This window comes from Staurois parvus, unplaced genomic scaffold, assembly GCF_062004578.1.
Source record: "Staurois parvus isolate SC_StPar_1 unplaced genomic scaffold, SC_StPar_1.0 ptg000533l, whole genome shotgun sequence".
NCBI lineage: Eukaryota > Metazoa > Chordata > Amphibia > Anura > Ranidae > Staurois > Staurois parvus.
In genome coordinates this window covers 431565-456514 of record NW_028318329.1, presented here as the reverse complement: position 1 = coordinate 456514, position 24950 = coordinate 431565, and the positions used below count along the sequence as shown (strand labels likewise).

Below are 24950 nucleotides of genomic sequence, written 5' to 3'. Positions count from 1 at the left end.
CCTTGTGAGCTGCTTAACAATACCTTTTTATAAACAGCTGCCAGCACTCTTAACACACTCCCATTTACTATGTGCAAAGTCCAACACCAATTCCATAATCAGTGCAGCGCTGTCCAAAACATAAGGATACCTCAATTGTCAGAAATGGATGCAGTGGTTGGGGGAACTGCTGCATCCATTTCTTGGTGGCTCAGCTAGACTATTATTCAAACCATTGGTCTTCAGATTTGTTTTTCACCATTTCCTGTCAAAGTGCACTCTACTAGTTCTGTGAATGCTTTTGGGGATTTTGGGCTTTGTGGCATTAGGCCAAGACTTGGCTGGCATATGGGCTTCTATTCACACATTCACTAGGTTTCAGACATCTCCTGATGTGACCTTTGGGCCACAATGAGCTTCAGGCAGTACTTTAAAGCAAGCCCAGTTCAGTCGTTTTTTTTGTGAAACTGTTAATGTTTTGTTGTCCCACCCCTCTTTTGGAATGCTTTTGGACGTCAGAATGCAGATTCTTGTGTCCCTCAATGGACAAGACAGAAAATAGGATTTTTGAGCTCACTGTGCTTAAGGAGATTGTAGCCATATTAGTGCATTTGCGACAGAAACAATTGAGTACTGTCCGTGATACTTTTTTTATTTGCACTAACATACAATTTTGAGGACAAGCTTTCGGGCAATGTCTCCTTCTTCAGGAACAAGCGGTACTGAGTGTGATCAGAACTGCTTGGACCTGAAGAAGGGGACATTCCCCAAAAGTTTGTCCTCAAAATTGCATGTTAGTGCAAATAAAAAAGTACCACGGACAGTACTCAATTGTTTCTGTGCTCACTGTAAAATACTAATTTTTTTTTTTTTTTAGATTCCAATGAGAGATATAGGTCCCACCCCTCTGTGTCCATGATCATGCTCCCTTAGTATTGCTTTGTCACAAAACTGAGGCATGATGCCAGCAGTAGGTGTTAGGCCTGCTTCATACTATTTATATACATTCGTTGCACAAAATCACATGACATTGGAAATCACATTCTCTATGATACCCGTTCACATCAATGCAGCATGGTGCAGTTTTGAAAAGATTCTTTGCTACTTTGGTACAATGTAGCTGCAATTTTTTGCTCCTAGACGTCAATGGAAATGAACCAAAAATGCAAGTACATGATGATGCATTTTTGCAGGTTAATAAGGACCCAGCACCTGCTGGCATTGTAACATCCAGTGTCTGCTGTCAGCAGCAGGGATGAGTGATTGATAAGTAGCCGGCACCCTAATCGCTAAAGACTTATCCTTGCTGTCAGCCGGTGAAAAAAAAAGTGTTGGGGTCCCCTCACAATCTATACCAAGTCTTGTTGCTGCACGCTTGTCCCTCCCAATTTCCTGGCTATATTCTCAGATAAGGGTCTGGCATGGATTTATGGGGGATCCCACTCTATTTCTTTCTGTGTTTTTTGTGTTTTTTTTGGGGTCCTCCATAAAATCAACACTGGATCCGAAGGGCCTGGTATGGATTGTGGATTGAGGGACCTCCTCGCTTTTTTTCCCCCCACTGACCGGTTCTTTTGTTTACTGTTTGCTGTCAGCCAGGAAGAGTCATTGGTTGTTAGGATGCCAGCAGCTGCTTAACAATCAATGACTCATCCTTGCTGGCTCCTTAACAACCAGCATCCAACCTCCTTCCCCTACGAAAAATGCAGTAGTATCAAAAACGTGTCAAAAATGCATCAAAATGCAACCAAGTTGCATTACATAATTGCACAGAAAATTGCTGCACCAGTGTGAACCTAGCCTTATGGGGATTTTTTATTTTGCCAGTGTCCAATCCTCCTGTTTGCAGCAGTATAACCAGACCATATAAGACTTCCTGGATTTTTTGGTTAGTACCAAGATCTTATTTTAGTCACATATGGTAATGATCAAGTCTTTGATGGTTGCTGTTTGTTTTGTATTTTTTTTTTGTGGGGAGGGGGTTGTTTTTGTTTTTTTAATGCAAAGTTTGAACACAATACTGGTATCACGGGGTCAGGGCTGTATGAGAGTGCTTACTGCTCTGACCAGCAAGCTCGAGATCAGATCCGGCTGCTGGACACAGAGTCAAGCAAAGACCAGACAGTCTTTTCTTGCCTCTATGATCTAGGAGGACTGGAGCGATGTTGTAATGTCACTTCCAGTCTGGGCCAGATGTAAACAATTTTTTTTAAAGATCATTTTTTTTTTTTTTAATCTTATACTTTTAAAGGTAGAGGACCCATTAGGGGTCTTATGAATATGTTAACAGTGTTCGCATCACACGTTCGGTATCGCCACTAACGTTAGAGCGAGAGCAATAATTCTAGCACTAGATCTCCCCTGTAACTCTAAACAGGTAGCCTGTAAAAAAACTTTTAAGCGTCGCCTATGGAGATTTTTAAGTGTAGCACTTTGTCGATACTCCTTGAGAATGTGCAACTTTAAAGCATGACATGTTAGGTATCTATTTACGTCTTTTGTAACATCATCTTTCATATTTTGCAAAAGAGTTGGGTTATGTATCGTGTTTTGTTTTTTTAATTTCATTCATTAACCTCCCTAGCGGTCTGATTATGTCCATATTTCTGTGCTCAAAGCGGTACATTTTTTTGCATGGAAATATGTATTTTTTTTATTGTAGGCCTGTAATTTTTAGGAATAACTCACTGAAATCTGTCCGAACAAGAGTCTAGTAAACATCCCGGGTATGTTACAATTTGAAACACGAAATCATAAATTATAATTTAGTATAAAAAATAATAATATAATAATAAATTTAATTCAATAATATAATGAAACCAAAAACACTGAAATTTGAAATATAGCGCCAAGTTCACACATCACTGAGCAAAGTCGCAAAATCATTTTCAGTGTCTGATGATGAATTTCCCTACGAATCATTATCACTCAATTCTGCAAGTGGTTCTGATTTACTATCGCTGTTCTCTAGCTGGTCTAAAAATGATTTTGACCTAAAGGGACGCTTTTTGGACGCCATGGATGTTTCTCAGTTTCCAGGCAGAAAGAACAGTAAAAATGCAGGCAGGGCACAGGACAAAGCACTAGGGACAAAATGTATGTGAAATGGTTTGATACAGTAATGTTTTACTATGTGATTTTAGTGAATTGAGTGAATGTCACTTTTTGTCATTTCCCGCCGTTCCGTCCCCCGTACGTCCCGACGTCGCAGGGAACGGAACCGAGGAAAACAGATGCCGGCATCCGCCGGAGGACAATACAGGGGACACTGCAGGAGGGACATCGCGGGAGCGCAGGACAAGGTAAGAGAAGAACAGATCCTGGAGCAGCGCCGCATGGTAAGCCTGAGTGTAGCTCGGGGTTACCGCTTGTGGTATTGAAACTTTACCCCGAGCTACACTCAGGAGTACCGCCAGGGAGGTTAAAGTGTATTTTTTCCCAAAAAGTTGCGTTTGAAAAACCGTTGCACAAATACCATGTGACACAAAAAATTACAACAATCGCCATTTTACTCTCTATGGTCTCTGTTAAAAAGAAAATTATATAATTACAAGGTTCTGTGTAATTTTCTAGTAAAAAATCCTAATTTTTACTTGCAAAACAAAAAGTGCCAGAAAGGCTTGGTCTTCAAGTGGGTATAGTGTGACCACATGGTCCTGTCTCCCAGCTGCTCTCCTGTGTTGTCCTTCTGTCACATGTGATTTCAGTGGAGGTTTTACGTGTAGCTGTGCTGACGCTCATTGTACAGGCATGTTTTTCCATTATCAAGAAATCTATTCTGAAAAGAGCCATGCAGCTGTCACTGTTTTCCAGTTACAGTTTCTCAATTATTACACTGACCAGCACAGATTCCTGCTGTCACTGTTATTTATGCCATAATAGAAAAGTTTAATTTCTCACCTATTTCCTTAATAATGATATTTTGTTTTGATTTTGTCGCAGACACTTTTACATTGTTTTGCAATTAAAAGCTACCTGACTTTGTAGCACTTTTTGCAGTTAGCATAGAAATTGTCGGGGCTTTCATGAATTTGGTATAGGATTTGATAATACGGTCATGCCACCAGAAAAAAGTTGCAACTGCTTTGAGTTGCTCTGTATATCTTTAACAGTTATTTTGTGGCTTGTAGTCCTTGTCACAGTTGGAGTGCCCTAGGCTAATTACATTAAACGTCACTTGAAGCACAAAAAACTGTACTCATGCTTTCTATAGTTTCCTGAAGTCCTAATGCTATTAATATTGTATAAGGGAGTCAGATTAGGACCTATGCATATAGTCCTAACGTTATAAATATGTGGTGGTCACATCTCTGCGCTGCTTTTCAGTGCGATTTGGAAAATATGACCTGTTAGATTTTGGCTCTACAGCACTGTGAGGTATATGGAATAGTGTGATAGTGCTTTATAACTAAAAATCGCAAATAGGATGCAGAAATTGATGCAAAGGTGTGAATGGGCCCTTACAGCTGAGAATGTTGATACAAGTCCTTCAAGATTAGCATTGCTTCTCATTAGGCAATTCAAATCATCACAACAAATCAATGTATGGGAACATTGTTCAGTTATTTCTATAAGACCGTCTTTACCATATTATTTTTTAGACCTATGTCAAGAAAATAAGCTTTTCTTTTAATATGTGTTTTAATGCATTGATTTTTTTTCCCCCAGGTTTCCTTTTCTTCACGGATTCCTGTCGCTTTTCCATCAGGGGATGCAAGCTCTCTTAGCAAAAATATAATGATGTATGCTTGTACTACCTCTGCTAAGGAAGCTGCTTCCGCTCTACTGCAACAGAAAATGACAGCAAGTGACCTAAGTTTAAATACATCCAAAACGCTTCCAAATATCAGTTTGATGGCTTCAACTGTTATGATGGTCTCCAAGCATATTGATGGCTCGTTGAATCAGTGGGCAGTAACCTTCGCTGATAAATCAGCTTTTTCTTCAGTCCTCACTGTGTCACACAAGTTTCGATATTGTGGCCACAGATTCCATCTCAATGACTTGGCTTGTCATTCTGTGCTGCCATTGCTTTTAACCTCCTCTCATCACAATGTGTTGGTGACACCAGACTCTGAGTTCAATCCCTGGGATGTGGATAGAAGTAGTAAAGTAATAGATCCCGCTAAGAATTTAAAAGGTTTCCCTAGGCAGCATTTTAGAAATGCAGCAACTCAGACATTCCATGACCCAAATGCAATTTATAGCGAGCTAATATTATGGCGTGTTGATCCAATTGGACCCTTATCATACAGTGGAGGAGTCTCTGAACTAGCACGTATAAACTCTCTTCGCACTGCTGCCTTCTGCAATGTAGCCTGGCTTCCAACACTTATTCCAAGTTATTGTCTTGGTAAGTACCTACAATTTGCAATTTGTTTTTAAATGTAGTTATTTTAAGTAGCCCTTTAATATTCCCTGAATTTGTGCTGCTAGTCAGCCTGATGGGAATGTTTCTACCAGACTGTATTAGTTTACTGAGGGCAGCCATATTACCTCATTGTGTATATGTAGACTCTGATTCCTGCATTTTATTATTGCACAGAGTTGTACATTGCTAATCTTCTATCACTGCAAGTCTACCAGATTCCTGATTGAAGACTACAAGTTCAGAATGCTCCTGGTAGCTTGAGATGAGCGTAATGCAAGATAAGAACTAGGAGGGTCCTCTAAAGTGCAACTACACTGCATCTGAGCACCACAAACCAAAAACACAGTTTAATTCATTTTTAATATTCAAAGCAAACACCCCCATCCATCCCGGTCTCTATGCTTTAATATGCTAAGAAATCACTTTGAGAAGCACTGCCCTAGCATTTCTGGTTATGACCATCTTAAATAAGGGGAGATGATTCATATAGCATTTACGTCCTGAAATCCATTTGCCCTTATCTCAGGCATGCAGGCAAGAGGGTGTGCTTTGCTGAGAAAACCCCTCCATTCCTCTTGAAGACTTCTGGAATGTATGACATTATTTGTCTAGGCCTGGAAACAGGAAAGTAACTAAAGAAATGTAAAATAAATATAGAAAAAAAGTTTAAAACAAGTAAATATGATATACCTTCCTATCTATATACCAATGCTAGCAGTATAAGGATTAAAAATAGTCAATGTTGAGCGAGAGAGAGTGAAGTTCCACTTTAGAATAACACAAAGTGTGGGGAGAACACAGGATCAGATCAATAGGCATTTTTTGTAGTTATCGGATGGATACAACACAATGCTTACCATGGTGGCACCAGAGAGCCTGCTGATCACAGCATGAAAAAATATTTACTTTGGCGATGGCAGACAGAGCAATGATTTCTGCCCTGACATGATGTGCTGGTAAGCGTGCCATAATGTGCAAGTATGCTTTGTGCACTCGTACCTTGTGGCAAATGCTTACCTTACTTAGCAGAAGTTAGTTCAGTTCTAAATATAATTATTTTGGAATGTTTAACTGAATGCCCACAGTTTACTTTTGAGTGCAGTTACATTTATTTTTGTAAGCGCTGTGCCTGTAGCTGGTTTATTTCCAGTCATATGCACACACGGCCACAATCTGCTGAGATCTTGGCTGTGTGTCTTCCCTGTCGCCACTCGGCCTCCTGTCCGAATGTTCTGTTTAAGTCTCACACAGACCTTAATTTTGTCTCAAAGCAAGAAAAGCAGTATTCAGATCAAATTCCCACATCACCATTTTCCATTCTGTCTTTTTAATTGGATAGCATCCATAACAAAAGCATCTAGTCAGTTTTTTTAATAATTCAATTATTGATTTTGCTATTACTACCTCAAGAGATAAGGCACAAGAACAACTTATTGGCCTGTACTGGGAAAGCATCTTTCCTTCATATGCAACTGTCCACTTGTCCTTTTTATTTTTAAATTGTAATACATTTTTATGAATTTGCTTTTGTTTGTACCTTGCAAAGTTTTTTTCCCTAAATGTGTATGAATAGGGAGAACTTTTCCCTTTAAGTTTTAGATAGAGTAGGGATAGGTTATAACCTTTGTTAGTTTTTTTTTATTTTTTTATGATTATGTAATGTTTGGGCGATTTCCCTTTACATCCTGTCTATGCGATGCCACAGGAAGTGGGAGGAAATTCTTAAAAATGAGACTCCCCATCTCCAGTTCTCACTGGAGCAGATGCCCTCATTGGAAGATTCCCCTTTTGATCTGGTGACAACATATATTTACATTTCTCATAAAGCTGGCCATACATAGATTGACATTTGGCCAGTTCAGCAGGTACCAGCCAAATTTCAGTCCATGTATGGGCACCGTGGTTGTACAGAAGTTGATCTCCTGATCGACTTGTAAACAACCGCCTTGTCGAATTTTCCACACTCGATCAGCTCTGCAGGCTACAGACTGCAATGCTGATCAGAGTATTCTGACAGTTGAGTGTGGATGAGTGAATTAAGTTTTTTTATTTTTTCATTCAGCCCACTGGTTGGATGAAAAATATGACTCCTCTATGGGTTGCCTCACTTTTTGTCTCAGTGACAACAAACACCAGGACAAATAGAGAGGGTACATCCATCCAGTGGGGATGCATACAGCAATAAAAACCTGATGGGTGATCCCACCTACACAAACAAAAAAAAACTATAAACTTTCAAAATGTAGCATTGCTTTAAAAAAATTAACATAGAAATAATACCCTATCAACATTATTGGTCTTGTTAGTACTATATTAATATAAGAATTAATATCCAACGCTTGAACAGTCTGTTTACAGCCTAACCTTTAAAATAGCAGAGAGTTGTTTGCCTGTTGGACTGTTGAAGGTAGAGGAATATCATCATTTTTGGATTTGGTTTTATAACTAATGCCCAAGTATATTTACTCCAATAGTCAATTTCTATTGGTCAGATGTTTGCATTGTTTCTTGTGTTTTTGTCTTTTAGGCACATACTGTAACTCTGCCAGTGCCTGCTTTGTTGCCTCTGATGGGACCAATCTGAGATTATATCAAGCGGTGGTCGATGCCAGAAAGCTGCTGGATGAGCTTTCAGATCCTGAGTCATCTGTAAGTCTTATTTAACAGTTTATTATCCTGTTTTTTTTTTTCTCAGTCATTGAGGGACTCCAGAATTCAGAAACATTTAAGTTTTACTACTTGCCAACAGGAGGAATTGGACACTGGCAAACAAAAACAGTTACCAGCCTGGTATTACCCCTCCTTCTTGCCGCATGCGTCAGATTTTTTTTAGTGTCCTGAGAGAATGTATACCTGTTCCGCTGAGAAGAGTATAACCTTTCTTTTTGCTAGCATTTTTTTTTTTATTCAGTGGTGCTTTTTTTGTAACCAGAATGTCTTTACAAGCTGCTGATCTGGTCTTTATATACAGCTATCTAGATCAGGATCAGCTTCTCAGCACTAGCTTTGAAGGCCCTGTGTACAAATAAAACTTCAGCGCAACAAATAACTCCTCAAATTCCTGTGTATACTAGTGCTGCTGACACTTACATGTGTTTCCACACACAAAAGATATGTCATAAAATAGTGCCGACTCCTGAGGAAGTCACTTGATTTATTTTATATATTGGCCCGATTTCAACACGGGTCAGTTTTTTGTTTTTATGGACCACTTTTTTCACTAGGCCTATTAAATGAAGTCTTATTTACTTTTGAATTTAACCTACTGCATTTTCTATACTGCCCACAGTAAGACTAGGGGGTGATTTAGTGCTTCCCGGTTGTCGTTTGTTCCTGGTGACTTACATCTTACATATTTCCCATCATCCTTTACAGAGACTTAAAGAATCCTAATAAAGTGTTCATTCCTCACAAATGGCTATCAATCTTGTACCCATTTGATGAGATCTTTGTTAAAAAAAATTAGGTTGCCTCTGCTGTGGATCTGGCAGTTTTTTTCTTAAAGAAGAACCTCGGGTTTCTTGTCACTTTAAATATTTTGTTTGGGCCAGCTGGGTTTAAACACATTTTTAGCTGGAGATCTCCTACAGGATATTTGCTTGTAGCAGAATGGTTTTATTTATTGGGGCTTTGCCATTCTGAGTTCTGAGTGTGTCATGTATGGTTTACTAATTTTTGAGTATATATATTTTTAGGTCTTTTTTTTTGAAACTGTTGGGTTAAGCCAATGCACATCATTTTGTCTTTCTTAGCTGTGCATTATCAGAACTGTTTGATTTGTGCATGCATAAGGTTTGTTAGATCTTGTGTTAATGGACAATTGCAGAATGCTTTCAGGTGCAGATTAGCTTGTATTTAACATCCATTTGATATGCTTCCAGGATCATTTGAAATGACATCACAAGTTCTTCTGACCGGTTTATGACCTTCTAAGTGGCATCAGGACGTTTTAAGCTGCTTTTGCATTACCTTTGACCCAGTATATTGTAGAAGCAGTTCAGGGGCAAAATGTTGCCATGTACACAAGCAAATGTTGTACACACACTGATGCAGCCCTATAGCAATTGTATTTTCAAACACTCAAGCAATAGCCAGGCAAAGAAGGATCAAATAATAAGGTCTCTTTAGCACCATGCACATTCTGATTATTGACCAGATAATATGCAAGTGTATGGGCACCTGAAATTCTTGACTGTTTATGGAAAGTTCGTGAGAGGTTTTTTTTTGTTTTTTTTTGGGAGGGGGAGTTGCTAATCTCTAGTACCAATTTATATTTGAAATAGATGTTTATCTTGACATTTGTATTGTACTTCTTTGTTGTACAGATCTGACTCTAATACTTATTACATTTTACAGAAAATCATTGGTGAAGTCTTTAATATAGTCAGTCAACAGTCTACTGCTCGCCCTGGCTGTATCATCGAGCTTGATGCTATAACAAGCAAGGTATGGCAAACTGTACTAGCTTAGCCATTGAAATAGAAATGTTTTCTCATTGTCCCTCATAGAGGCTTTTAAATATTATTTTTGTACCAGGATGCGTATTTTAATTATAATAGCTTTATGTAATATTAGCTCGTTCCTGTAGATTTCCCCCCTCTCCTATGTTTTGCAACTTACTTTTATTAGATTTATAAGCCTTAATATAACCCAAAGAATGCGCTTAGAGAAACAAACACCAATATATAGCAGCTGGACACTAGACCTTGATACCAGGCACCTTATACAAAGTGTTCAAATAAAGTGCAGCGCTCAAAACATTTCATACAGAAATCATGATGATAATAATATGTGAAAAATAGTAAATAATCACAAAGTGTTCATAAATGAGATAATCGTATAGTGAAATCAGAACAGATCAGTCCCCAAATGCTGTGATGAGATTTCCAAAGACTTCCAAAGATATCCAATGTGACACCATCCACTCACATGCAAGGCTTACCAGATGGTATGTGACCCCTTGCTGCTAAGAGTGATCAATCTGCACTCTATAAAATATTCCTGATGACATCAAGGAAAATGGAAGATTAAACTTCTCCTTTGGACACCCAAGGAAATGACAGATAATCCTCCCAAATCGATCTCACTGTATATAATGGCTCCAACTGCTCCAAGACGAGTTAAATAAGACCAGAGCTCATAGCATTATACATGTAATAAAAAATTTCTCCATGTAGTGTAAAACTATCAATGATCCAAAACTTATTCAAATAGAAATTGCACTCACACGGTAGAAGGCACAAATCAGCATGTACAAACACTAAAACAGGTCTTTCCAGCATTCAAAATGACCACCGGCTGGTCGCACATGCGTGATAGCGTGTGTACATGGCTCCACCCTACGCGTTTTGTCATATGGTATAAGGCAGAGGATTTGGATAGACTTATACAGGAGGTGGGATGTCATAACCAGGAAAATCTTATCATGGACAAAGAATTGGTCCAGGATAGTCCTGATTGTTTTGGCTTTGCCTTTTTTACTACTTTCTCAAACCTGCATTATGTTGTTAAAAACATTTTTCAAAAACATTGGCCAGTCTTGATGAATGTTCGAATTCTGGGCCCAATGTTGCCTGAACACCCCACTGTTATATTCAGGGGAGCGGGTAATCTTAGAAGTCAATTGACACAGAATGTGCCAGATCCACCTACTAGGCAGGTATTTTTTGCCAATATGGATGGTTACCATCTATGTAGGAAGTGTAAGGCATGCCAGGTAAATTCTTTTAGAGGGAGGAAAATGACCAATTTTGTGTCTGTGCAACCTGGTAAAAAAGATGAAATACGGTTGTTTATTTCATGCTCAACTAAAAATGTGTGTCAGGTACCTACTGACGGTAACTCTAGAGCTCCACAGACCGGATTTCCCCAGGGCGCGGAGTGTAAGCCTTAATCTGCTTGTTCAATAGAGCCCCTGATGGTGGGGATGGACTTGGAGCAGACTGAGACCCGGTCACGGCCCCTGGGTACACCCAGCTGCAGTAGAAGGAACCGCCAGTGGTACGTAGCAGGATGAGAGCCTGATGTGAAGAGGCAGAGCAGGCCCAGACAGCAACAGCTGGATCGGTGCTGGATGGATGGACAGAACACACCATGAAGCAGTAGCGAAGTCAGACAGGCCGGGTCGGTAACAGTGGAAGCGGAACAGTACAGAGCAGCAGGCAGAGAATGGTCAGGTCACAGACCAGGTTCAGCAGCAGGAGGTAAGATAATCAGGAACAGGGAGAAGAATAGTCGGACGAGCCAGGGGTCAGGGCAGGAGACGGTCAACAGCAATCAGGGTCAGGCTGGGTCGGCAACAGGATACTCTCACAGGAACACAGGATAACAGGGACAAGCAGGAATAAGACCATACGGCAACTTGAGCATGCAAGAGGCGGTTTAAATAGTGCGCCCTGTGCTGTCATTGGTGCCAGGCGTGTGCCCGAGTGCGCATGCGTGGCTGCGATTGTTGCCGCGGGCGCCTATGTCCTAGCGCCCGTATGTTCGTTTGTGACCCGTGCGCCACGGAGAAACCCGAGATCCCTGACATTGTGGTTTATATGTTGATGTGTCCATGCGGTTTAGAATATATTGGACACATTACACGGGCCCTCCATGTTCGCTTAGCTGAACACATTGCTAACATAAGGAAGGGCTATAAAGAACATAGTGTATCCAAGCATTATGCTTCATAGCACAATAATAACCCTGAGGGTACCGCTTTTATTGCAGTGGAGGAATATATCCCTAACTGGAGAGGAAGTAATGCCAAAAGAACGATTTGTAAAGCCGAAACTAGTTTGGGTTTGAATATTGAGTGGGAAATGAATTGTTTTATTAACACCAGTAACATTTTTACTTACTGCTATCATGATCTCTTTTTGGGACATTGCATTTTATGCATATTGCATTGCATTTATTTAATTTTGTACTCAATGTCTTTAGTCAAGAGGACTGCTATTAATATAAATTTTTAGTATTAATTATTTACCACTTTTAATCTTTTAATTTAAAATTTTTGGTAAATTTTTTTTTATTTTTTTATTTGTTTAATAATTTTTAGCCACTAGATGGCGCTGTGGCACACTTATGAATCAGTAGTCCTATATTGTAAATTGACTGGTTTAATATCTTCTAGCCACTAGATATTTAAATTCATGTATTCTGGCTTTATAAAGTCTTTTCACCAGAAGATGGCGCCGTAGGATATCAGTGCCTTAAGACTGGCTATTTAAATATGGTGGTTCATTAGGCTGCAGGTGTCTGAACACCTCCCCCTGCGGCTTAGAACCGGTGGTGTCATTCCTCTGTGGGTGCTTTTCCTATTTAAGAGCATGGAGTGGCAAGTGTGCGTGCCCCTGATGACGTCACCTATGATGAAATGCATAGGGTGGAGCCACGAACATATGCTACCATGCATGCGTGACCGGCGGCCATTTTGGATGCTGGAAAGACCTGTTTTGTGCAGATTGATCACTCTTAGCAGCAAGGGGTCACATACCATCTGGTAAGCCTTGCATGTGAGTGGATGGTATCACATTTGGCTATCTTTGGAAGTCTTCTGATCTCATCACGACATTTGGGGACTGATCTGTTCTGATATTACTATACGATTATTTAATTTATGAACACTTTGTGATTATTTACTATTTTTCACATATTATCATGATTTCTGTATGAAATGTTTTGAGCGCTGCACTTTATTTGAATACTTTATTAGATTTATGGTTGTATTTTCTTTTTCCGTTGAATTTTTCTGTTGCTCCTCTCTTGTACTTCCCCACCTGTCAGAGTTGCTCTGTAGTATTCATTGCTAAGGTCAGGTTCACATCTGTGTAAGTGGTGCTGCTGCGGATCCGCACAAAAATCCGTGCAGCCGCACCTCCCGCACAGAGAAATGCGGATCCGTGGGCGATTGCCCGCACTGGAAAACGCAACCGTACTGGGAACCGAGGTTCCCCTGCGGGCTGCGTTTTCAGAAGAAGTGCAGGGACTTCTTCCCTGCGTGGCACGGGAGTCCATTCAAATGAATGGGCTCTCGTGCCAGTGCAAAACGTGGCCCGCACAGCCGCATATATGTGAACCAGGGCTAATTGAATGATCAGATTGCTTAATTATCTCTGAGCACCATGGACAGGAGGAGACTTTTTTTACTCCAATATCTGTTGCATATAAATGTGTCCTGAACTATGTTTTTATGGCTATGTTCAATTTTCAGTCGAACGTTCGAACCTAATGAGTGTTTGATAGCGAACTTCGATCTCAATGCAAGTCTGTGGACCTTGAAATTGTAAATTCAAAAGTGCCCATTTTGAAGGCTTCTGTGCAAGTTGTTGGCCTTAAAAGGGGTATGGGGACTCGGGTACTGTCCTGAGGGACATGAAAAAAAATATTCAAAAAGTACCGTTTTTTTAAAGGAGCAATCATTTTTCATTGCTTAAAGTAAAAAAAAAAGAAAAATTCCTTTATATCATGCCTGGAGGTCCCCTTAAACCAGAGGTGTCAAGCTGGCGGCCCTCTGCCTTTGGGAGTCATGCTTGTAACTGTCAATCTTGGGACTGGGACTTGTAGCTTGGCAACAGCTGGAGGGCCACATATCTGTACAATGTATAGAACCAGTGACGAAATAAAAAAATGAAATTGTTATTAAAAAAAAAAAAAAAACCAGTGTGAATTCCCCCAAATTCAATACCAGACCCTTTAGGTCTGGTAGGAAGGCTAGGAGAGACCCCACAGTAATTTATTTTTATTTTTTTTTTAAGTGCATGGGGTTCCCCCTAAAAGCCATACCAGGCCCTTAAGACCTGGTAGGACGTTTAAGGGGAACCCCCACCCTCCAAAAAAATTCCTACCAGACCCTTGATCCAAGCATAGGCCTGGCAGGGCAGGAAAGGGGGGGAACGATTGAGCACCCCCCACCTGCAGCTTACCAGGCCACTTTCCCCTCAGCATTGGGACGGTGTCACCATGCCGATGGGGACAAGGGCCTTGTCTCCACAGTCCTGGTCCCATGGTTGTGGAGACAGGGGGGTTCATTAGCATCAAGGTATCCCTTTAAATATGATGCTGCACTACAACCCCCCCGCTAGCTCCACCAAGTTGTGTTGTGATTGCAAAAGCATTGCATCTGACTGATGGCCAGGTGCGTTGCTTTGGCCAATCATGGCTTTTATAATGCACTGTGAGAGCGTAATGCATTGTTGAGCGCCTCGGGTGAATAGCCTGCCAAACGCCCTTACCTTTCGTGTGTTCAGCAAAGTTATGTTCGACTCGAACATCAAACTTATCCCTAGCTATGATTAAGACTTATTGTTGAAAAGCATAAACCAGTTTTACCTTTACACTCTACTAGATGTAGTAAAATATTTCTTGGGAAGGACAAGTTGCCAACTCTCTACTCCCTACTTTCACTTTGCTTCAGTTTTGGGAAGACACTTTGAGCAGGAGCACTGTCAGTCTGCCTCCATAGGGACTCCATCTGGGCATAGTATCTTTCTCTTTGTGGCTTTTAATTTTTAGATTGATTGATTGCCTCAAAATGCACAGTTTATGTCCTTGTTTTGCAAAAGAGTTTTCCTAATGACAGACTGTCACAATTAATGGAATAAGAACTGTTTATGTAACTCTAGCAACCAATTGGTGTACTATATACCTCTTAACTAATTTAGGACCGTAGGTACAAGATATGTTCTAAAATCTTTACCTAAGTGCCCAGTCACACCAGCGTGACTTGCAAATTGAAATCACATCTAATGAATGGGAATGTCAGTGTCTTAACGTGAGATTTGCTGCATCGCGATTTCTAAAGCAGTTCTTACATTACTTTTGTTCTGCAGTTTTGTTACAATTTCACATACATAGAATATAATGGAAATCGCACTGAAAATTGCAAAAAATCACTGAAAATCGTCACAAATAGCAATATAGTCTTCAGAAATCGCACCTGAAATCGCGCTGAAATTGCACACAGATCAGGCGATTTTTAAATCGCTGCAGTGTTACCAGTGACAAAGGATGTTGGGCATATCTCTTACACCAAGGGCTTCCTCTGGGTGTATTTGCCGTGAACCATGGTTCCCCTCTGTATTGACAGAGGCCCTTGTGTGATGAAGAGTGTAGCAATCATTATACTCCACCTTCACCACCATAAATACAGTGGAGCAGAATGACTACAGTATGTTGTATTTTGTTGCAACGTTAACAGATCAAGGGCTTGTTCTTTTATCGGCACTTCTTTCATCTCCATCAAACTGAAACTTTTAAGAAGTGATGGTTATTGTTAAATGTTTTTCCTATTTAAAGATTACATTGGTTTAGCTTGGACCAGTGTAAGTATACCATACTTACCTGAGCAACTGCTGTGAAGGCTGCAAATCACTGTAGTGGTTGGTGCTACTACAGTAATAGCTGTAACCTCCATGACTCTGTGCCTAGTTGCTTCCCTTCTGCCTATTAATCACCAGGGGGTCGCTAGCTAGGCACTGCCGCCATTCAGAGAATGCCTTGGTTTTTTTCCCAGTGAATACACGGTGTTCTCTGATTGGGGAAGCTGAGAATCTGGGTGGTGACATCATAATCTCCACCTTGTCTAATTAAAGAATGCCTTGTATTCATTGTTCTATAAATGGTGGCCCTGTCAAGCGTACACCCTCCTGTGGTTACCATGCAGAAGGGAAGCCGCTCAGCACAGCACCTGCAAGATCGCTGCTATCACCATAGTAGTGTTGACTACTACAGTGATTTGCAGCTTCCACAGTTCACTTATGAGATATTGCCTACTTACGTTGATCCTTAGGGTGAAGTTTTAACCCGTTTTTTTTTTAAACTCAGTTGTTTCTGATTAACTTGTTGCTTCTTTTCTTTCTGTAACAAACTTGTTATTTATCATTATCATTTAGTTAGTTATTTTACTGGGGTTACATTGTTTGTAAGGGTGCTGATGGACTAAGGGGGAAATGGCTTCCCTCCTCTTGAGAGTTATTGGATTATCTTTCAGCCCAGGTAGCTGGTATTGTCACGTGGTCAGAACTGACTATAAACGTCTTGTAGCATAGCCCTGCACTAATTCATCTTCACTTTTAACACCTATGGGTACCTCTTTAATGTGATGTCCATAGATGGATTTATTGGTACACTTCCAGTGTGCATGACTGACGCTTCTCTTTGTATTCTTAGTGTGGATCAAGAACACAGTTGCTTCATGTTTTTCAAGAAGACTTCATTTTAGGATATAAGCCACATAAAAAAGATTTGAAAGCAAAGGAAGCTGAGGTTTTCTTCCAGCCATCTCAAGGTACGAAAGGAGCATAACATTATCAGCTAAATATAGTTTAGGAGGTTTTCATACATTTTCATGGAAAAATAAAAATAAAGCACTTCTATCAGCTGAGTTTAGGGGTTTTCTGAAAAAAAAATAAAAACATAAACATACACACAAGCCATTTAAAGACCAAATCCATCCAGTTTCTTTTTTCTGGACAGCACCGAGAAAAAACTTTCAGGTTTTTGTGACTGCTACTTCGGTGTAGAAGAAATGGGGAGAAAAAAGCACTGTATAGCAGGTTAGATTTGGGTTTTTTTATTTGCTGCTGTTTATGCTCATCTTAACGATATTCTCACCACTGTTTGGTGATTAACTGGGAAAGTAAGGAGAAAGTGCCACATTGCAAACATGAACATAAAAACCTGACAAATGTTCCAGCTGTGCTTTGCTAAGAAAAATTGTCTGGATTTGGGCTTTAACTGCTTATCACTTTAGCTGCAGATTTATCACTTAAATTGTTTTTTCTGCATTCAGGTAAAAAAAGCCCCCCCCCCCCCTGTTTGCAGCACCGCACCTCTTTCTGGTCTCACAGGCAACTCTGAGAGCAGCGGGAGCCCTAGGTCCCTGCTGCTGTTAGTCAAATCCTGTGAGGAGGGAGCGGGGTGTGTGACCTAGCCATGCTGTGTGTTTCTATGGAGGCACACAGCCTGGCTCGGGAGTACATCTGCATGTGCAATAAAAGTTTAGATTTACTTTAAAGGAACGCTTTTAACATTTAACACATAGTGACACATTTCACAGGCTCATTGAGCTAAACTCCACTACGACCCATTCTGCAGTGATACACAGTATAATACTTCACAATGCAACGTAATCCCATCAAATAATGTGACAGTCCTTAATTCAAAACATTATAATGGTCCTTCAGTATCCATTAAAGCGATATTTCTTCCACCACCGTGATGTGATTTATCTCCTCCTTCCTCTTTTCTCAAGCTCTGTGGCCCATGCAAACACCCTTTGATAATATGCACTCACATTGTGCAATGGACCTTAATATAGATCAAGGTCATAACACATTGTTGCCCCACCTTGGGCATATGTGGCATGAGCTATTCCTCTTGCTCCTTCCTCCTCAGTATTCCTCACCACAGATACATCACATGCAAAAATAGAATTGGACCAAAATAGTGCTCTCGGAATAGTAACAATTTATTAAAAGATCCTAAAATCAACACTTACATTTAAAAAGCACCCACAGTGCTGTGTATCTCAGCATGAATAAACATGGGTCATAGTGATTAGTACAGCCAGTGTTCTCATACCCACAGCGTGGCTCCAAATCCTGTACGCGTTACTCTCCTGTACCAGAGCTTACTCCAATTCCACAGTCCACACTTCCACTCCCTCACAATTCACAGTGAGGTATGCAGTTGCAAGGCACATATTTAGTCATTTCTTCAGACTTGGTTAATCATTTTCTTGCAGGAAATTGCTGAAAAAGCAGTATAAAATATTACCTCTTTTGATTCTTGAAAATTAATGGTAGCTAAAGGTTTTCAATATTCACAATATTCAGTTAAATTGGCTAAGGCCTCATGTGCACAGGGCATTTTTGCAGCCACTTTTAGGGGCATCAGGTAGTTTTTTTGTTTGTTTGTTTTTTTACTGCTTCCAAATGGCCTCCTATGCTATCCTATGTGTCCATGCACACATAGACGTTTAGAAGCTTTTAGTAGCAGTAGCGTTTACCAGCAGGAAAAAAACCTAGGGTCAGTACGTCCAGGAGCATCAGCGTTTTGGCAGAAAACGTGACACATGTAAACACTTGGCGCGTTTAGCGCTTGAGTTTTAATTCTTTTCAGGGCCAGAATAAATTATTATTATGGCCAATGAAACTAAATAATGCCCAAGCACTTGACACTTGTAAACGCACCTAAACGCTTGTAAAAGCACGTCAGGCTGCTTTGACACACGTCAGGCCAGTTTTTCTGCTAAACGCTGCCAAGAGGTGGAGTGGTTTAAACCATTCTGTGTCCATGGGTCCTAACAGCTGCGTGCAAGTTGTTTTTACTTTTCTACACTTATTTCAATTACTTGAAAGTGCATGTGTGATATTGTGTATATTACTATGTTCAGACTGTCCCAGTTGATGTACATGATTCCTTTTGCTTTTGTCCCTGTGGACATAGGACGGTTACACACAGAATCTCTTCCTGCTAGCTAGATGATGCTGTGTATATCTGTATTTACAGTTGTTTAGGAGTCTGCCCGACTATAATAAACAGGGTAGTAGTACACCTACATTTGGCTTTTTTAATTACTGTAGAGACAGAACTATATAACAAAGTATACATGCAATGATGTAAAACAGAATTATCACTTTATTAAGTGTGGGGCTTTAAATAGCTTGTGCATAACTTGTATTTTTTTCTAGCAATATACCTCTTGTATTTAACTGCTTTTGCTGCCCAGAACAAAGTACAACATGTTATATTTGGCTCCTGTCTGCAAACAGGTCACTTTATCACACATACTAGGTTACAGACACCCACCTCAGTGCTGCACCAGGTAGTAAAGGTGGTTGATATGGATTTAAAACCATCTTTATCAAGGTAAGCCAACACCGCAAAGTGTTTCTTCTCTACTCCCTACCTCCAAACAATAATGTTTGCCTACCCACTTGACTGTCATTTTATTAGTTGACCACCTTGAGATATTTAGTGCATTTAGTTTGTGAGATTAAGTAAGGCTACAGTATTTGAGTACTACAAATTTAGAAAGCTGACTAGCAAAATTTTAATATTCGTGATTCAAAATATAATTTGTTTTCATGTATATAGAATAAGCTACTTCCGTCTATGAAGGATCTCCTTTGTTTGAGTTATGTTAAGCTGGGTTCAGAAATGAGCATAACAAAATTCATTTATAATGTTTATTGATTCCAAACAGGTTACCGCCCACCGCCCTTTTCAGAAAAGTTCTTCCTTGTTGTAATAGAAAAAGATGCAGACAACCGTTCAGTACTAAACATGTGGCATCTTCATTTAAAGTCTGTTCAAGCATGTGTTGGTAAGTACCAGCCTAATGCTCAAGGTGGGTATTTTACCAATATTTTCCTAGTTGTTGCTGTGTTCTTTCAACACCATAAACCAGTGGCAGAACTGCTAGAGTAGCAACAGTCGCACTTGCGACTGGACCCTGGAGTTCCACCACTCCACTGCCTGCTGCATTCTCTCCAAAGCCTCCTATACCAATATGAGAGGGGAGCAGCTAGTTTCACTAACAGGCAGGTACACAGTATCCAAATATCGGTCCTTCCCACCCATCCTGTCTGCCCACTCAGTTCCCAGCTGTAGGGTAGGGAGATGCCATGTTGGGAGACAGAAACTGAAAGAGGAAGTCAGCTGACCTGGGCTGGGCTGGTAGAGTGAAGGGGGTTGAGCTCTCTCCTCCGTGTGAGGAGACCCTATGTCACGATAGGAGTTACTGGACACACATGAAGGAAGGAAGCTAGAGATAGACTGAGCAAGGAGGTCCACTGATCCCATTTCCCACCACCATTACTGCCACTGATCCCATTTCCCACCACCATTGCTGCCACTGATCCCATTTCCCACAGCCATTGCTGCCACTGATCCCATCCCCCACCACCACCACTGCCACTGATCCCATCCACCTCTGCTACAGATCACACACCCCACCACCACTGCCACTGATCCCATCCACCTCTGCCACAGATCACACCCACCACTGCCACTGATCACATCCCCACCATCACTGCCGCTGCCACAGATCACACCCTCCACCACCACTACCGCTGCAACTGATCCCATCGTCCCCAGCACCGCCGCTGTCACTGTTCCCATCCCTCTCCCACCACCACCGCTGCCACAGATCACACCCATACTACCGCTGCTACTGATTCCATCCTCCCCACCACCTCCGCTGCTACAGATCACACCTCCACACAGGAAAAACATTTTAAAAGATGCTGGCTTATAAATATCTAAAAAAGACTGTTAAATATGCAGTTTTAGTCAGACATGTTGCTAGTTATTAAGGCAGCTAGCAATGGGTAATATGATGAAAACTATAACCATAGGAAAGAAGGGTTCTTTTGTATGATCAATGCATTAGTAGTAACACAAAAGTAGATGTTTGTTACATATCTCTTTTACCACCTCAGTACTGGACACTTTAACCCCCTTCCTGTCCAGGACAGTTTTCAGCTTTCAGCTCTCTCAAACTTTGAAAGACAATTAGTCATGCAGCACTGTACCCAAATAAAACTTTTATATATTTTTTCACATGAATAGAGCTTCCTTTTGGTGGTACTGTTTTTTTTTTTTTTTATGTTTTGCACTATAAACGATAAATGGGTTGATCTTCGTTTCTGTTATAAAATTTTGCAAACAAGTAATTTTTCTTCAGAAATTTTGACCAAAATTTATGCTGCTACATTTCTTAAAATAACTGATCAGTGCATATTATTTGTTCTCTGTGAAAGTTATATAATCTACAAGTTATGGTACCTATCATTTACAATGTATCACACCTGATGTAGTGACTGCCTATCTCATTTCTTGAGGCCCTAACATGCCAGGACAGTACAAATACCCCCCAAATGACCCCTTTTTGGGAAGTAGATATTCCAAAGTATTTAGTAAGAGGCATGGTGAGTTTTTTTTGAAGTTGTAATTTTTTCCCACAGTTCTTTGGAAAATTAAGACATTCAATAATTTTTTTTTCTTCACAAAAATGTTATATTAGCAGGTTATTTCTCACACACATCATAGGCATACTTGCAACTACACCCCAGAACACAATCTGCTACTGCTGAGTATGGTGATACTTTCATAGCCTAGCCACATAGAGGAGCCCAACATCCAAGGAGCACCTTCATGTATTATCCTCTTCCAGGTAACTGGAAATGATGACAGCACTTGTCACTTCCGGTTTCATACACCAAACAGGTCATCGGAGACTTTCTGGTCCTCCGTGGCTTCTGTGATAAGTCATCGGAACCACTGGCTTCAATTCCGGGATCTCTGTTTGGCTAGAGATCCCGGAGAGGCAGTGGCAGGACATCAGCAGATGTTGCAATGGGACACTGACAGATGTTGCAATGGGACACTGGTACACTGTGGCAGATGTTGATGCGGCACGGGCACACTGTGACAGTTGTTGATGGGGCACGGGCACACTGTGACAGCTGTTGATGGGGCACAGGCACACTGTGACAGGTGTTGATGGGGCACGGGCACACTGTGACAGGTGTTGATGGGGCACGGGCACACTGTGACAGGTGTTGATGGGGCACGGGCACACTGTGACAGGTGTTGATGGGGCACGGGCACACTGTGACAGGTGTTGATGGAGCACGGGCACACTGTGACAGGTGTTGATGGGGCACGGGCACACTGTGACAGGTGTTGGTGGGGCACGGGCACACTGTGACAGATGATGGGGCACGGGCACACTGTGACAGATGTTGATGGGGCACGGGCACACCGTGACAGATGTTGATGGGGCATGGGCACACTGAGACAGATGTTGATGGGGCACGGGCACACTGAGACAGATGTTTTTGTCCACTAGTACATATGCTGATGTGCACTGTGAACAGGGATAGATGGCGTGGGATGGCAGCAGTCTGTGTGATCTGTGTATAACTCAGTGTTTCTCAACTCCAGTCCTCATGGACCCCCAACAGGTCATGTTTTCAGGATTTCCATTATTTTGCACAGGTGATTTGATCAGTTTCACTGCCTTAGTAATTACCACAGCTGTTTCATCTGAGGGAAATCCTGAAAACATGACCTGTTGGGGGTCCATGAGGACTGGAGTTGAGAAACACTGGTATAACTGAACAGTAAAATCATCAGCTACATGCAGATTGCTGACAGACTTCAGCGATCCCCCCTCACCCCCCTCACTGAGCTGAGTGCTGACACATGTGATTGGACACGGCCATCACATGATAAGGAGGGCCAATCAGAGAGCACATATCCCGATCTGTGCTGTGCTGTGTCCAAGGGACACAGCCATCATGTATGGCGCCGCTGCTCAGCCCTGGTTCTAACAGGGCGTATGGTTATGTCCAGTCAGAGTGGTGGTTGTCCCACCCAGCCATTTATGTACAATGACTGGGAGGAAGGTGGTCAAGTACGCCTTTTAGAAATAGCAGTGCCTTTCCAGGTAACGCTGTGCTCATGCTCCATTATCCTCTGTGGCCAGGCCCAGCACATGTACAGACTTTTAAAAGACTGCAGGGAACACTGGAGGAAATAAAACACTGCAGTAGTGTTATGTACACCTGAAAATAAAATTTCAACTTCTGATTGGTCTACAGCAGTGGTAGGCAAGCCGCGGCTCGCGAGCCACATGCGGCTCTTTACACGCTTTAATGCGGCTCTTGTGTGCCGGGCGCCCGCTCCCCTCCCTCCTCTCGAGCGGCAGGGACTCTGCAGCGTGATCAAAAAAAAAACAGCCAGGGCAGCGCGCTCAAATGCAATGATTGGCCAGTCTCGCTGCCACTCACATCCTGATAGCCAGTGATTGGCTGTCAGGATGTGTGTAGGCGGGGCAGCGTGACGAACGTGAGAGGAGCTAGGCTCCTCTCACAGTCCGCCCTGAAGACCGGAACGGCGCGGCAACACGGCGAGAGGAACGCGCGGAGCAAAGGTAAGTGAATTGACACAGAGGGGACTTGGCTTACTACTTGCTACTTACTTACTACTACTATATGGGGGATGAATTACTATATGGGGGATGAATTACTATGGGGGATGAATTACTATGGGGGATGAATTACTATAGGGGGGATGAATTACTATATGGGGGATGAATTACTATATGGGGGATGAATTACTATATGGGGGATGAATTACTATATGGGGGATGAATTACTATGGGGGATGAATTACTATATGGGGGATGTATTACTATATGGGGGATGAATTACTATATGGGGGATGAATTACTATATGGGGGATGAATTACTATATGGGGGATGAATTACTATGGGGGATGAATTACTATATGGGGGATTCATTACTATATGGGGGATGAATTACTATGGGGGATGAATTACTATATGGGGGATGAATTACTATATGGGGGATGAATTACTATATGGGGGATGAATTACTATGGGGGATGAATTACTATATGGGGGATGTATTACTATATGGGGGATGTATTACTATATGGGGGATGAATTACTATAAGGGGGATGAATTACTATGGGGGATGAATTACTATGGGGGATGAATTACTATGGGGGATGAATTACTATATGGGGAATGAATTACTATATGGGGAATGAATTACAATATGGGGGATGAATTACTATGGGGGATGAATTACTATAAAAACTTATTGAAACTAAAAACAGTGTACCATCCTATGTATTTTCAGTTTTAAAATGTGGCTCTCAAAATAAATTTCAATCGTGGTTTTGGCGAGATTTGGCTCAGTTGAAAAAAAAGGTTGCCCACCACTGGTCTACAGCATATAGATATCTGCTGCACAGAGATTCCAGAATTGTCCGCTAAAGGTCTTTTTGCATTTCTTAATAATTCTTCAATTTATAGTTTTTTTAGTAAACACTTTTATAATTTAATCTACAGCAAAGCCTGTTGAAACAACCCAAACTGAAAATCTGCTTACCATTCCTGGGCAAACCAATGCAGAGTCATCTCCAGAGACATCTCCTGGCACCAGTCCCATGACACGCTCCGCATCAATTGCTAATCTGCAGACTGCCAGCAAACTGATTCTGAGTTCCAAGCTTGTTTATAGCCAGCCACTGGATATACCAAGTGGTGTAGAAGTAATAAGGGCAACACCCTCGGCAGGTGAGGCTGCATTCATTTTTATTTATTTTTTTCGTTTAATGTGTGTATTTTTGTGTGAAACAGAGAGTCTTGGCTTCAGAAACAAAATATTTGCAATAACTGAGTTCAGATGTTTTAGTAATTTTTTATGGAGCATATTATGTAGTTTTACATGCACATGTAGGTCATTAAAGGTTAAAATGTATCTAAAAGCAAGAGCAGAAATTTAATTTCTTAATCGTACACTACAGGACACAGGACGGAGTTCATAAGCACAGGTTTATGCTGCCTCCTTTAGGAGATTGGACGCTGGCAAAGCTTTTGTCAACACTGAGCGAAGCAAAACTAATAATTTTGTCAAGGCTTTTTTTTTTTTTTTTTAAAACAAGCAAGTTTCTTCACTTGCCGCAAAGAAAGACTTGCAGCTTCTTGTGTTAGGTTAGGTGACAACTCCTTCGAGCTAAAGGTTCAATTTGTGTGTAAGCCGCAGAGTGCACTATAGGTCCTGGGCCAT

General features: G+C 41.2%; 1 protein-coding gene across 6 annotated transcripts in view; it reads left to right on the top strand.

The window, feature by feature from the left end:
- Nucleotides 1-24950, top strand: part of DMXL2 (Dmx like 2) — a 210425-nt gene that overhangs the window by 103008 nt on the left and 82467 nt on the right. For all 6 annotated transcript variants that reach the window (XM_089690563.1, XM_089690560.1, XM_089690562.1 and 3 more), the window contains exons 12-17: nt 4648-5332; nt 7878-7999; nt 9707-9796; nt 16508-16625; nt 19548-19667; nt 24230-24457. In XM_089690563.1, coding sequence (XP_089546689.1) covers nt 4648-5332; nt 7878-7999; nt 9707-9796; nt 16508-16625; nt 19548-19667; nt 24230-24457 — 1363 coding nt within the window. The remainder of the gene's footprint in view (nt 1-4647; nt 5333-7877; nt 8000-9706; nt 9797-16507; nt 16626-19547; nt 19668-24229; nt 24458-24950) is intronic.